At 46.6% G+C, this 14,395-nt stretch overlaps 1 protein-coding gene across 4 annotated transcripts in view; it reads right to left on the reverse strand.

Moving 5' to 3' along the window:
• The window catches only part of USP25 (ubiquitin specific peptidase 25), a 93,125-nt gene extending 88,005 nt beyond the window's left edge, over window positions 1-5,120 (reverse strand). The window contains exon 1 of one of the 4 annotated variants that reach the window (XM_068690569.1): window positions 4,601-5,120. In XM_068690569.1, the coding sequence (XP_068546670.1) occupies window positions 4,601-4,645 (45 nt within the window). In that variant the 5' untranslated portion in view covers window positions 4,646-5,120. The remainder of the gene's footprint in view (window positions 1-4,600) is intronic. The other 3 variants (XM_068690545.1, XM_068690553.1, XM_068690536.1) reach the window with 3 other exon arrangements.
• Window positions 5,121-14,395: the final 9,275 nt, after the last annotated feature.

Here is a 14,395-nt window from a genome sequence, read left to right on the forward strand (position 1 = left end):
AGAGCAGGAAAACACAGAGGAATCCCAAGAGCACCCACCGGGTGCTGGGTAGCTGCCTGCCCCTGACACTGCTGGGGTGACTTCTGGAGCGCCACGAGCACTGCTCAATTCGGACACCTCACTGTCGGCTCTGGTCCGAGAAGGCAGACTTGGTCTGGGTCAGGGTATCAGAGCCCAGGATCGTGAGGCTGAACTCTGTCACCCAGCCCAGCCCCTTAAATAACTGAAGTTACAGGCTGAGATTTGCATAAATCAATTGAATAAACTGGTGAAACTTTGGCATGTGCTTTAGACAGGAATAAATGAAGATTTAGTCAAAACCAGAATGGGAATTTAAAAAAAATCATCTTCCCTTCCTTGCTCGTTGTCAGAACACAACCACGACAAACCTGCTGATTTCACTATATCTCCAGTTACATCCAGTTATATCTCCCATGAACACCAACAAATCTCACAGGATCAAAGGGATGTTACTTCCTCCCTTAAGATATCTTTCCAGCCATAAGAGTGCAAGAAAAGCAATTGCTCTGTTATCCTCCCACTTATCTTTACAAAGCACTCTTAAAAAACGTGAAATATTTTGCTAATTTGAAATTCGGGTAATTTGATTTTTGACCTTTTCACAGAAGCTGCTGGGTTGTGACATCTTTTGTAGTTGCTGCTCAGAGTAGCTGTAAATACTGTCTTAGGGTTATCCTAAAGACCCTGTAGGAAGTGGTGAAGATAGTTTAAACTTTTACAGAAGGTTAACAGAAAACTGTATAAGCCTTAAATATTCTCAAGTAGTATTTTCCTTTCAAAGTGTGGACCACAAGATATTTAAAGATGTTATTTCAGACAGATGATAATGATAATAGTATAGTTGTAAACTCCTGCTACCGCTATCAAATTAGTGAACATTTGTGAAAAGTTTTCTAGAAGGCAGCACGTTTTAAGCTACGACTAAAGACTTCAGAAAGGTGCAGATCCATAGCACATTATACTAATGTAACACAAAAATGTCCAAGATTCAAAAAACTGCATAGCTACCAAAGCAACAATAATTAAAACTGCCCACACACTCCCCCCGAAATGCACCGGCGCATTCCTAAAATTGGAAGGTATTTAGCATACCTTTCTGAGGATTGCTTGCAAAATTGTGTCACTGGTCTTTGCACAGGAGTCTATGTGGAAGGTGTAACTACATATATATGACGGGTTTATATGAACTTCTTTTTTAATTATGTGACAATACAATTAGATCTGAAACTGTGACTCGATGGCACTCCATATAATTATTGCGATCTACATAGCTGTTGGTGCAAACACGATCAGCAAACCAGTCTGGTTATTTCCCACTCTCCGTCCGAAGGAGGCATTACAACTTCCAGTGCCAGCCAAAGCAGGTGTAGCTCCCATATTCCAGCCCTGCACGGCTAGCTTGCCTGCCACACAAACAGCCCAAACATGGGCAGCCTGCCCAGGGGGAGACACGTAATCCAGCCCCATTTCATGGCCCAGGGCGCCCTTCTCAGACGCAGGAGGACGCCTGTGTCTCGGCCCCAAGCGAGATGGGCTCTGGACATGCGACGAGCGCAGCAGCCCAGCAGCCTACAGCCCCATGAGTCTGTCAGCAACCCCAAACTCAGATGACAAGAACACCAAGGTTGTAAGGTTGTACGTCCCCCGGTAAGGTTACCACCTACCAAGGTGAGAACGCAGCATGACTGCCACATGCTTCCCACGAGCACCAAATGCTGGGGGGGCATTTGTGAGATCTGTGAAATTTCTGTGAGATCGCCTCCTGCCACTGAGAACTGCAGAGCCATCGCTGCCTCAACTGTGGGAGACGTGCGGCTGTGTCACCCTCTGCACGAACAGCTATCGCCGCATTAAGAAGCCAGTGACTATGCTTTCAGGAAAGAAAAGCTGCCACTGCCATATTACTAACAGTCTTTCAATAAGCACATCAAATATACAGGTTATGCAAAGCAGAAAGGCACCTGCCAGCTAACAGAGTTTTCTCTGTAATACCCCCTCCCCCCCCCCAAAAAAAAAGACCAAAGAAGAGAGAAAGTGAACAGTGTTAGACTTTGCTTAATGCCATGCGTTATTTCTAGTGCTAAATATCCTCAAAGGCTTGTGCTTCTTTAAAAAAAAAAAAAAAGCTGAGCTGATACACCTAACTTTATTCCACTACTCCTGTGATTAGACTGCCAATATAGTGCTGAATCACAGGTCTGAAATAACAGTGGGTGTGGGAAACGAAAGGACAGAGAGAACAGGCCTGGAATCCACGCACCAGCCAGCACTCAGTCTTCCTCCTAAGGCACTGGCACTCGATAACACACATTGCTCAGGGGCCTGCTACCATTCACCCCAGTTTCTGCAGTCTGTTGTTACGAGCTGGCTGTCACAGTGATTACGAGTTAGGGCTGAAACACGTATGACCTCTCCACACTGCTTTCTTCCAGTTACTAGAAAGTCACCTTCCCCCCGCCCTCTGTCTAAAGGGCACGGACCTGGCAAAGGGGCACAGCAAGGGCGTCAGCCTGTAACTGCGCTCAAGCACCCTGGGCTCAACAGAAAGGTTACCGATAGCCTACAAGTCCCCTACAACATTACAGAACCGCACAAGAGTCAGAGCAATGAGAGCATCGTGACTAACTTACTTCAGGAGATAAATGGCTAGCTTTAACGAGGAGTCAAGATGACCACTAAACATAAAAGAAAGAATGTCTTTTGAACTGGTCCGGATTCTTTAACTACGAACTGAAGATAGCTTCAGCGGGAGGGGGGCTGTTTGTAGTTAGAGCACTTACTAACAAAAATCTGCTTCGCCCAGTGCTGTTGAAGCTTGACACATACTTCCTGTATGACAGAAAGACAACATCTGATGAACAATGTTGGGAACCACAGCTCTGAATAAGGTATGCTGGTGACTCAGACATCTCTTAGAAATCCAATATATTTCTGTTTGCGTGTGGTTTCTTCACGCTAACAGAAAACAATCATGACAAACTTTGAGGTCTGCAGAACAAACTCTCTTTATTTGTAGAGCATGGGATTTTCTTCTTTTGAGGGAAGAAGATGAGCTAGTGGCATGGCAATCTCTCCAACCATGCCTCAGTCCACTGTGCTTTCAAGATCTTTTTTAATGAAAATAAGCTGAACAACGTCGAAGTTTGTCAGCCAGTTAGCTATTTGTTAGCCTCACTACGCAACATGACACTTACTTTGGAGTCTAATAGCATTTTTTGTAAAACGTTCTCAAGGTTGTTTCCCCCTCCTCCAGCATGCAATTAAGGATAAAGTAGATAATAAGAAGTTTCAGATAATAAAACAATCAGATGATTCAATGGAAACAAATCCCTAGCACGAAAGAAGTTTGCCATGCTATACAATTTCTGGGGGTACTTAGAGAAGTAATCATCGTGCACGGAGAAATTTCAATGTTGGAAGTCTCAAACTGACTTCAGTTCTTTGCTCCGGTACGGATTACCAGGTGACCTGTAAGACTCAATCCCCAACCGCTCCGTAAACTCAGTCTTGAAACTGAAGTACTCCTGAACTACTGACCTACAAGCAATGGTTTAACTGCAAACTGTAGCATTTCTTCTTCAGCACTGCTGACAGACCGTCCAAGCCTTGACAAGCGCCCAGCAAGTATTATGTAACAGAATATCTGATACAATAATTAGGGGATATTTAAGTAAACCATCAACAACGCTTTGAAAAAAAGAAGATCTGGTTACACAGGAGAGCGGCTGGACCAACATCAGCAAAAAGCGAAGTGCTTAAACACAGAAGATACAGCACGGGCCCTTGCAGCAGAAGCCTGCCACGTGCGTGTCAGCGCACATCAGTCGGAATCAGGACTGACTAAGGACTGAAATTGCCTGATTTTGACGAGGAGACAAAACTCGGTCCTTCAGCCCTTGCTGTCCCACAAAACCAGCGCTTCGCCGGGTGCCAGCACGCTGCCTGTCCCTCCCAGCGGGCTTCCCGAGCCGCCCTGCCCGCTCACACCTGCACCGCCGCTGCTCCGCTGACCCAGAGCTCTCGGGCCGCTGCCATTAAACTTCCTCACCGCCCGTGCCTGTGCAAACACCTCCACCATCGCCTGAAAACATCACGTGCCGCCAAAAATGCGTGCATACAGGGAAGAGGGGGCACCACCGTGCCGCAGCCAGGACAGCAGCACACACCTTCGGGGACAGGGAAAGCGGCGGCGCGGTTAAAGCCCCGGCTTCCCCTGCCCGGGCGGAGGGGAGCTGCCGAAGGTGTCCATTTTCGAGCAGGGTCTGGCTGCTCACCAGCTCCCGGCCCGGGCAGCGGCCGGAGCAGCGCAGCGCGGCGCAAACCCCCTGGGCCCCGCTGGCCCGGCCGGGCCCCGCACGCCCGCAGCCCCCCAGCCCCCCCCCCCGCAGCCCCCCGGCTGCCCGCGGCGCGGGCCTCGCGCCCTTCCCTCCCTTCGCCCTTGGCCCGGGGAGCGGGGGGAGAAGTTCCCCGAGGCCGGCGCAGGCCCGGGCGGGCAGGGCAGGGCAGGGCAGGGCGGCGGGCTCCGAGCCGGGCCGGGCTGTGCCGAGCCGAGCCGGGCCGAGCCGAGCCGTGCTCTCACCTTGGCGGCCGGGCCGGGCTGCAGCACGTTCTGCTCCACCGTCATGGCCCCCGCGCGGCTCCCGGCTGCGCAGCGGGCTCGGCGGGAGGCGGCTGGGCCGGGCCCGGGCTGGGCGAGCGGAGCCGGAGGAGGCGGCGGGGCGGGAGGAGGGGCGGGAGGGGGAGCCCGAGTCAGCGCCAGGCGGGCGGGCCGCCGAGCCGGGCGGCCGCCATGGGGCAGCGCCGATCCGCTCAGGCCCCGCTGTCGCTCCCCGTGGCCCCGCCGCCGCACGGCGTCGCCGGCAGCGCCGCCGGCTCCGCCCTCGGCACGGCGCCGCCCCGAGCACCTGCCCCGGCGCCCGGGCACCCCTCGCCCGCCGCCGCCGCCCTCCGCCCTCCTCCCTCCTCCGCGGCCGGTGCCTAGCGGGCAGGGGCGGCGGCGCTGCCCGTACCGCCCGCCTCCATCTTGGCGGCGGCGGCGCCCAGCCCCCGGGGGCCGGCGGGGCAGCCGGGGGGGCGCCCGGGGCCGGGGGAGGCGGCGGCGGCTGCCCGGGGGGTTCCCGGGGGGCTCCCGGGGGGCTGCAGGGCCCCGGGGCGGCCCCGCTGCCGGCGCTTCCCCGGCAGGCCGCCGAGTGCGCCTGATGGGGGTGGGGGGGTGTTAATGACCCGCTCCGCCGCCAGTAAGGCGGGGAAGGGGTCGGGTCCTTCAGAACGGCGTTATGAAGGGGTGGGTGATGGCTTCTCTGTTCCTGTTCTCCCCCCAGCCTGTGCAGCCGAGAAAGGAGCAAGACGAGAGTTTCGGGCGTCCTCGCAGCCAGGGAGAGCCCGTCCTGGAGAGCTGGGGCCGCCCGGACCCGCTGCCCCCCCTGACGCCGTGGGATGGGGACCGGGCGGGGCTGGGGCTGCCCCCGCCGCTTCCCCGCCGGCCGGGCCCTGCTGCTGCGGCAGGGACGGGCCCTCGGGCCTGCTCCACAGCCACCGGCAGGGCTGTGGAATAGCTGCAAAGTCAGCCTGCTGCCCACCCCTCCCAAAAAAAAGGTCTCACAAATCTCTGCAGCACCTGGTTTGCTTTGGTTGCTGTGTGCCCAAGATGCACTTGAATTGAACCAGGGTAACGGGAAGGACCCACCCCAGGTGCTGGATCGCCTGTAGGTTGTATGGTAGCCGTGTGCCAGGTGGGTTTCCCAAGCAGGGAAGCCTGTTCTGTAGGAACAGCTCCGGGGAGCAGCATGCTGCTGCTAAACAGTGCGTAACTCAAACTCTAGACCTGCAAGCCTGATGCAATGAAATGAATTGTATCTACTCGCAATTCAACACGCAGAGCCTTTTACGACTCAGTAATTCAATTCCTCCCCCCAAGTGAAGTGAGATTACCAGGTAATAACTTCACTGCAAGGTCTTGGTCTTCAAGAAAAACACCAGTTTTTGCACAACTCAGGACAACCTGCAAACACTGCCTTAATTCACTGTAGCTTCAGAGCAGGAGATGTTGCAATTTGATCAATATTTGCTCTTCTAAGGTTTGGTGCTCATAGATTGTATCGGTTTTAATGGTTTTGCCTTTTATGCTGCAATATACAATGTAATTTTTAAAATTGATGTTCCCAAATAGTTTATTGTGCAAAAGGCAAGATACTATGAAGATAATATAATGAGATCAGGAATGGGTTGCAAATTACTTTTTGGGGAATAGCCAGAAATTCTCTCTCCTTAGACTGAGAGCTACATGTGAGATTGCTAACAGCAGGAGTTTATCACGTTCTTTTTTTTTTTTTTTAAAAAAAAAAAAAATTCTATTGCACTGCTGTGCCAGAGTGCTAGACCAATTTCTCTGTCCTTTTCCAAAATAGTCATGCTTTTTCTTATGCTCTTTTCCAGCTTCTTGTACACTGTGGTTTTGGGGTATGCTACACGACTCATGTTCAGATAGTTTTCACCAAAGGTATTGCTTATATTCTTTGAAAATATTTGCTTCAATGTAGCATTAAAAATAAAATTAATCTTGAAATAATGCACGTGTCTTTCTGAGTTTTATTTAACTGAATGGAAAGGGCTTCCCCAACAGATAAAATGGGTCCAAAAGGAAAGTGTTGAAAAGAAATTTTACTTTTTGTCCAGTTTACCTCAAACCAGGGTAGAATGACAAAGTATGAATTTCCATTAAATTCCTTCCCTTTTCTCTACACACACCCTGAGTTCAAAAATAGACAAAACAACCAACAACAAAGCTAACACTTTTAAGGGCTCCTTCCTGCTCCACTTCCTTTATGAAGAAGAAGAAAAAAAAAAACAAAAAAAAAAAAAAGAAAAAACACAGCTGAGCAATATACTTCTGAGACAGGGATTTGAAATGCTGACACAATTTGAGCTATAGTCATGCAAGGTATGGTTCTGTAGTATGTAGAGTGTTGCTGGAAAGCAGGTGGAGTTGAGATTCATGCTCTGTTCGCAGCACAAGTTCTGTATCACGAGTATATTCAGCACAAAATTGCCTTTTATACTTTATCAGAAAACAGTAACAATTTTGTCAGGGCCACTGTTTAGAAAGAGCTCTTGACTTGATATTAGTACTCCTTATTATCTATAATATAGTAAGGAGTTATTATTTTCATTAGAAATCAAATAAGAAGGTATCTTGGTTTCTAGGGATCCAGTCCTTAATTCCTTTTCTGCCTTCAGATCCCATTGGAACCCAGATTCATGTGGTGCGTGCAGCAAAGAATTCAGCATGACAACTTGAGGTCTGCAAGCTGTCACACCTGCGGTGTTGCTGCACAGTAAAAACCATGCAGGAGGCTTGTTCATTTTTTTTTATTTATGTAATTTCATCTGATCTCTGACATCACGGTACCCATAACGTGTTGTTTCTGAGGTGTGCCACCTTAACAAGGAGCCCACAGTCTTAAAATTCTGAGCTCCTATTGCTAGTCTGCAGCAATCATTTAGCTGTCACACTTCAGAGCTGCAAGCATTTTCTTGCTACTCTTATTGATGACGCTAGCACACAGAAAGAGAAGTGATCGTAAAGGGAAGTTTTTGCTTCACAGAAAAATGAAGTCTGCGTGATCACATTTGCTTATGAATCTCAAGAGATTAAATGTATTTGTTCTTTTTTTATCCCTTCCTCTTCCTTATACTGATGGTTACAAGCAGGGCAGTGTACCTTAATGCACCTTTAATATCTTAAATAGTATAAGCCATAGCTATATATGGCTTTTACTTCCAGGATATTACTATCCTGGAAGTTCATCACATCTCCACCTAGTTTCTCTTCATCTTTTACAGGGTACACAGTGGTTAAACATTTGGCAAACATGTTGTACAGTCTCTCAGTGTAGTCCTCACATCCAGCTGCCTGCTCCCCTCCGCAAGGCTGCCCCCATTTACACGCCCTCTCCACCAGCCCCGTGGAGAGCAATCCACCTGAAAGGCAGCTGCAGCTCCACCGCCCCAAACCGGTTGTTTTTCTGCTAGATGGCTTCCCCAAAATGGTTGACCGGCTGCTGCCCAAACTGCTGTCCCAGCCCAAAAGAGAGGGTGACACAGGCTCAGCGGCTGAACACGTTAAGCTTTGCTTCACCTATTTCTGAAACCAGCAAGTGAGTGTGCCTTTCTGCAGACCGCCTGCTGGACGCAAACTGTGTTCCTGCTCACAATTCTCATAGTCTTCCCGTTTTTATGAATAGAGAAGAGAACCCCAGCCAACCACAAAACACTTTAGCACATTTAATTGTATACAAAGATCATGTACAAGAAGAATCAACTCATTATTTCCCCTGGTTTTCAATAGGCTTGTTTTTGTCTTTAATTAAGTGCATCATTTATTTAGGATTTTAATTATGTTGTGGCTACATTGGTTACAGTTGGGGAAGTGCAAGTCAGGACTTCTTGGTTTTCTTCTCCCAGATCTGTAACCTGTTATATCGGCCTTGAGAAGGCACTGCTATAAAACAGTAAATGCTGTACGCATGCAGCTTCTGTAATTAACCCTAGAGAAGGCATTCTCTAGGTCTGCATGTATAAAACCTATTCTGAAACACTTTTACTTGCGCCTTTTTTCTTTGCAGTAAATAGTTCAGCAACCTGAAACAAAAACTCAAGAAGCTTTTTAAGCGTGACACCTTTTAAACCATAATTTAACAATTACTCTCTGTGTCATTGGTGACTGTTCAAACATTGTTTCTGTGCTTGCAAAATCTTATGTTGGTTATGCTCTGGGGGAACCAAAGCGAAAGCTAACCAACACTGTATCTTAGGTCAGAGGGCAATCATTAACTGAAGGCCCTTCGAAAATCTGAAAGCCCTTTGAAAACCTAAAAGCAAAGCTAAAATTATATGAATGTAGGTTTTGTTAATGTTCCATATTCCATGGTTTATGTATTTTAAATTTAAAGGTTGCTTACATTCAGGTTGCTTCTAGACAGCAGCTGCCTATTCATGTACCTCCTAAAAGTCAGATGCTACATTCAAAACAAACAAAGAAACCAAAAAGTGATGTTTAACGTATTAAGTGCATGTAACTGCAGCTGAATTCCACTGAAATTATGGATTCACAGAGAACCTGAGAACCTGGTTCAAGTGCCTTACATTTAACCTTAGCCATCTTCACATTTTATTTACTTTCTTGACCACACTTGTGCGTTGATCATATATTTCACACAGCTTTCCTGAGAGGCAATAAGTTTTTTTCCTACGTGGCTAAAGGTAATTTAGAGCTCAGCAATGAATAGTAGTCCTTCCACTAGGCGTTACCCATCATTTATCAAGCAGTGGAAAGTTTCACAGCTTTTCCCTAAAAGGCTTCTTTCTGTCATTGAAAAGGCAACTCATTTAAAGGAAAACATTTCACAAAAAGTTACTATCTCCATTGAATTACAAATTCAATAACAATAAATAATATAAAAATAATATACATACTACTAAAATAATAATAACCTAAATGTAAAATAATAATTAAAAAATAAAAAACTTTCTTAAACTTCACCTAATGATTCTTTCCAATGTTTAGTTTGAAAGCTTATTGGCTCAAATATTTACAATGTTTAGCATTACAAATGTGTAACACTCATAGTCCAGGTCTAAGCAAATTATTTTGGATTTCAAAATAACTAAGCCAGTTATGCAGAAAATTCTCTTTTTTTTTTTTTTTTTTTAATTTTATTTATTTATTTTGAATGTATTTTTTTCAAATGGCAGAACTTCCTGCCAGATAAAAAAGTCACATTCTTATCTTCCATTCATCCAAGTGCTTACTGAACATAATGATAGCCTTTCGTACATCCTGGACAAGTTTCCCATGCATGCAGAGGTGTACATACATGTACTCTTCCTTAATTAAATAATGAAAGACAATTGTTTCATTAGCCAATGACCTTAACATTTGATGGCCTACATGGATAAGCAAGGTTGCTCTCCATCCTGTAATCCGCAGCTAAAAGTAGAAGGCAAGGCTGATGGGACTAGTACAAAATTTACATTTTTTGCTTCCTGTCACTTTTTGTTGCCTGTTTGTCTTATTACCCATTAACTGTTACTCAGGGGTAGGGAGGTGAAAGGACCCACAGCATTGACATGCAATATTTCTCTTAGGCTTTATGTACCCAGTTCTTAGGGTGACATCAAAAATCTTTATGTAGTCACCACATCTCCCTGCCCTAGATATGGAAGGGATTTAGATGAGATCTACATCACACAGCAAACTCTGACTTGCTAGATTGCCGAAAGAGTTGCATGCCTAAAATCCTTCCCCTACCATGGACTGGGAAGCCACTTGTGGGCCGGTGGGAAGGAAGCTGCCCCAGATCGGGATTCATGTTTCACAGCTCACGCTTAATGATTCATCCTCGCGTCCCACCGCGCCACTTCCCATCTCAGCACAGTCTGCAGCCTCCGTATCTGGATGCTCTTCTGCAACGAGGAAATGCCAACTCCAAACCCTTGCTGGTGTAGGAGGGCAGAGCACCCACATCTTCCATCTCCTGGGAGAGGACTCTAAACACTAAGAGATTAAATAAAGAACAAACATCATTGCCACCTCCTTTCACAGGCTGTATTTTTCACATAAGCACCAAGGCTGCTGTGTGTCATATTGATTCATTCCTGCCAGCGTGCTCCAAGCATACCTACCAGTGGTCACAGGAAAGATGAACCAGGGAACACCTCTTCCCATTTGGGAAAGCTGCCAGGCACTCAGCCTGGGCAGGATGGACACACATCACAGAAACAGATCTTCCTGGCACTGAGGAGACAGTACTGGTTAAAAGCTAGGTGGGACGTTTGATTTTATTTTTTTTTTCTTTTAGATCTATACTTTCAGTCAATCCAACTGTAGACAGAGAGCTTTTATAGAACATGGCAGGATGAGCAAAAAGTTCATTGCGTTCAACCCTTAGCAACCTCCACAGCAATCTGGACAGGCCTCACAAATGACCATAGCCTCCATTGCAAGACACGATTATAGATTTTTGTCCAAAGAAACAAAAAAAAGGCCAAAATAGGCTTTTAGGATTTCTAACATTTTAGGGTGTTATAGGAGTTTTGTAGCATAACGTTTTTATATCCTCAGCTCAGAGTTTTATTGTTCTTGTTGCTTTATTATTTTTTTTTAATTTGTACTTCTCAGTCTGCATTACACAAAAGTACTCACTATCCAGTCTAGGTGCAGTCAAATAGTCAAATATTTTTTTTTCAAACAACTGCAAAATTACTTATTTTATATCACCTGAGAAGTTTTCTCTCTCATAGCCATTTGTCCACATGTCCTTCATTTTCTTGAGTAAGTGTCAGTTTGGTTTGTAACTTACTGCCGACTGTAAGATAGTGTTTGTAAAAATTCAAGTAGGTGTGAAACACTGTTAAAATGTGTGTGATTGGCTCCTGTTGTCTCATATTTTTTTACCTGTATGTAGAAATTCTTTTTTTTTTTTTTATATGCAATAACATATTCTTCATGCTATTTCAGTGACCGATGGTGCCTGACCACATTTACTGACTGCCACAATAGCAGCTTTGTAAGTCAGAGGGCATCCAAGAAAATCAAATAAAATACTTGTTTTTCCTTTCTTGTCATAGTTTTAACCTACAAGCCTGGTTCACTTAAATTGTACAGAACAACGCTGATTGTTACAGATCATTTTCACATCTCTGCCACACTTGACATGTTTTATGTGGGCACAGAGTTCATTTGGCCGAATAAAAAGTTACCATTTTAATAATTTGTATTGGGAAGGTTACCTACCAGAAGGAAAGAAGAATAAAGTTTTTAATCAATGTAAAATGGCCCTTTAAAAGCCTCCCTGCTACCCTCAATCCACTCACAGCACTGCCAAGGTTGCTGCCAGCGGTCGCTCTGGCCACAGCTGTAGGGCAGCCTCTAAACAGGCCTGCAGTGGTGTTCCCTGTGTGCTCACGCGAGGGACGATATTGGACCCCAAGAGTGCAGCTGGTACCACGAAATCTGTCACTTTATGTATTCTAATGAGATTTCCAGCCCCACTTGTGCTGGACAGACCAAGTGAAAGCAAAGCCATTTAATATATGGAGCATTTAAAGCTGATCTTGTCAACAGAGTCGACTGTGACTGTTCCTCGTCACGTTTGGTAAAGAGCAGTGAAAGCCACCTAAGAGCACGCTCAGCTTAGTGACCTTCAGCACTGCAGCATCAGAAGCGGACCCAAAGCCTTTAAATGTTAAAACATGAACAGCTGGGGTGAAACATAAGACTGAAAGGGTGACACATTAGATAAACTGGAGCCTGATGAGATGAGATGGGGTCATAAATTGTGTTAGTCATACTGCGTGACACATGATCTCCCGTGGCACTTGCTTCTCAGTGGAGGCTTTAATTGAGGATCCTTTGTGCCGTGCTTGGAAGAATATTTACCAGGAAGCCTGTTAAAACTTTATTCAGCTCATTACACTATTACACACTTGTTACATCTTACCAAGGAGAGCCTTCTTGGGGCCAGCCCTGGTGGCGTGAAACTCAGCCTTTGTAGAGGCAGGAGGCGGTGTTACAGCCCGGAGGACACTGCTGCACCACTCAAGCAATGCTAATTTGGAAAGGGAAGGGAGCATCCATGACTTAAAGTGGAAACAGGACTGAGGCAATCAGTCCAAAACAGGACATCAGGCAATGCCCTCAGGGGATGCAGTGGTCTCATCTGTCTTTGTCTCAGAAACACCAGGCACCCACTGACAGCTAGAGCTGGTCTGACAGCAGTCCCTGTACTTTGCACTGAGGCACGCTGTACTTGCATGTACTCTGCGATTTAAAACAAGCTCAATATTATATTCCAGAAAATTGATGAGGCAAGAAAAACTCCAAAGACAAAAAACAAAGGGAAGTGTCTATTGTAAAAATGGACAAAATGATGACAATAAAATAGTCATGTGAAGCAGGTGCGGATAAATCACCTCAGCATGAAGGCAGAGGCAAATGAGAAGCTTTTCAAAGTGTAGCAGATCACCATTACCAGTCGGAGATGTTTCATACATTGAGAGGTCCAACTAGAAAACAGTGTCAGAGCTATCTGTCCTGATGGCTCCCTGTTTTAATTAGCCCAGGCTGGGAGATGGCATGGCTGACGGGTACAAGGAGCACTAACTGCAGAAGGACACATGCAGCAGCAAGGAGGAGCTGCAGGAGGATGGCAATGGGCACTGTGGGTGCACCAGGCTTCGCGCCCTTGGTAACACAGCCCACAAGCAGGCAGCATCGCAGCTCCTCCCCTGCTCCGCGAGCCTTTCCAGAACAACGCTTCATGGTGTGCTCTACTGGAAGTGTGAGCTGCACGCACGTGATGACAGAGCGAGACAAACAGGGCGAGACACAAAGTTCCCCATCCCTCCTAATCTACATCTGCAATAAGGTGAGAAGTTCAGGCAAACAAGCCTTACATGGTACGGTGGTGGTTTGTTGTTGTTGTTGTTTTTTTGCTTGATTTTATTTCCGATGCATGGTAAAAAGGAATTCAAACCATTTTCTATTCTACGGTACTCTGTTCTTCACAGAAAAGAGACATGGATTGGTGTAACTGGCAAATGAAGCACGTCTCAGCTAAAGGCATCCCTTTCCTCAGCATCAATGTTGCTTTATTTGATCCATTCAGATTTCCTTCTTAAAGCCTCCTCTGCATTTTGAAGTGGCCTAAACCTAGACTCATGAACAATACGGCTCCATTGACAGGCACATCCCTGAGGCTTTCAGAGGTGACCAGGAGAATTACCAAGGGCCAACTGAGACTCTTACCTGGCAGACTCACTACTCTCTCTTCTCTCTTGTGGAGCCTGGCTTCACAGCTTGTCACTGAGCCTGTTGCATCACTGTCTCTGACAAGAGCTAGTACTCACTCATTTCCTTCCCAGCTGCTTACAACTGCAGATCTTTCAAAACGTGTCTTCCCTTTGCTAGCCCTGCCAGACAGGCATCCTTATGACAAAGCAGGAAAAGACAAACTAAGGAAGTAGATTATATCAGCTCATCTATTATTACTTCTTAGGAAGTTGCAACACCTTCTGGTTCTGACACAGACATTACTGCAGCAGCCTCATCACATCAGACACCTCTCTGACGGCATTTCAAAATGCAAGCCATTACAAGCAGGCTCACTGCACCAAAGAGGTAAGGGAGCTTTGGGTACGCAACCTGTAGAGTGGTGTCCTCCTCCCTCCCCTTCTAAAAGGCAGTTGCATTCTCGACCACAGTGCTGTAACTTCAGCTCCCCAGGAAGCCTTCATGAAGACACACATTGTGGCACGCGAGCAGAGAGCAGATATTGCTGCCATGGCTGGAGCAGCCCTGCTCCCTCTGTCTGCA

This window comes from Anas acuta, chromosome 1 (genome assembly GCF_963932015.1).
Source record: "Anas acuta chromosome 1, bAnaAcu1.1, whole genome shotgun sequence".
Taxonomy (NCBI): Eukaryota; Metazoa; Chordata; class Aves; order Anseriformes; family Anatidae; genus Anas; species Anas acuta.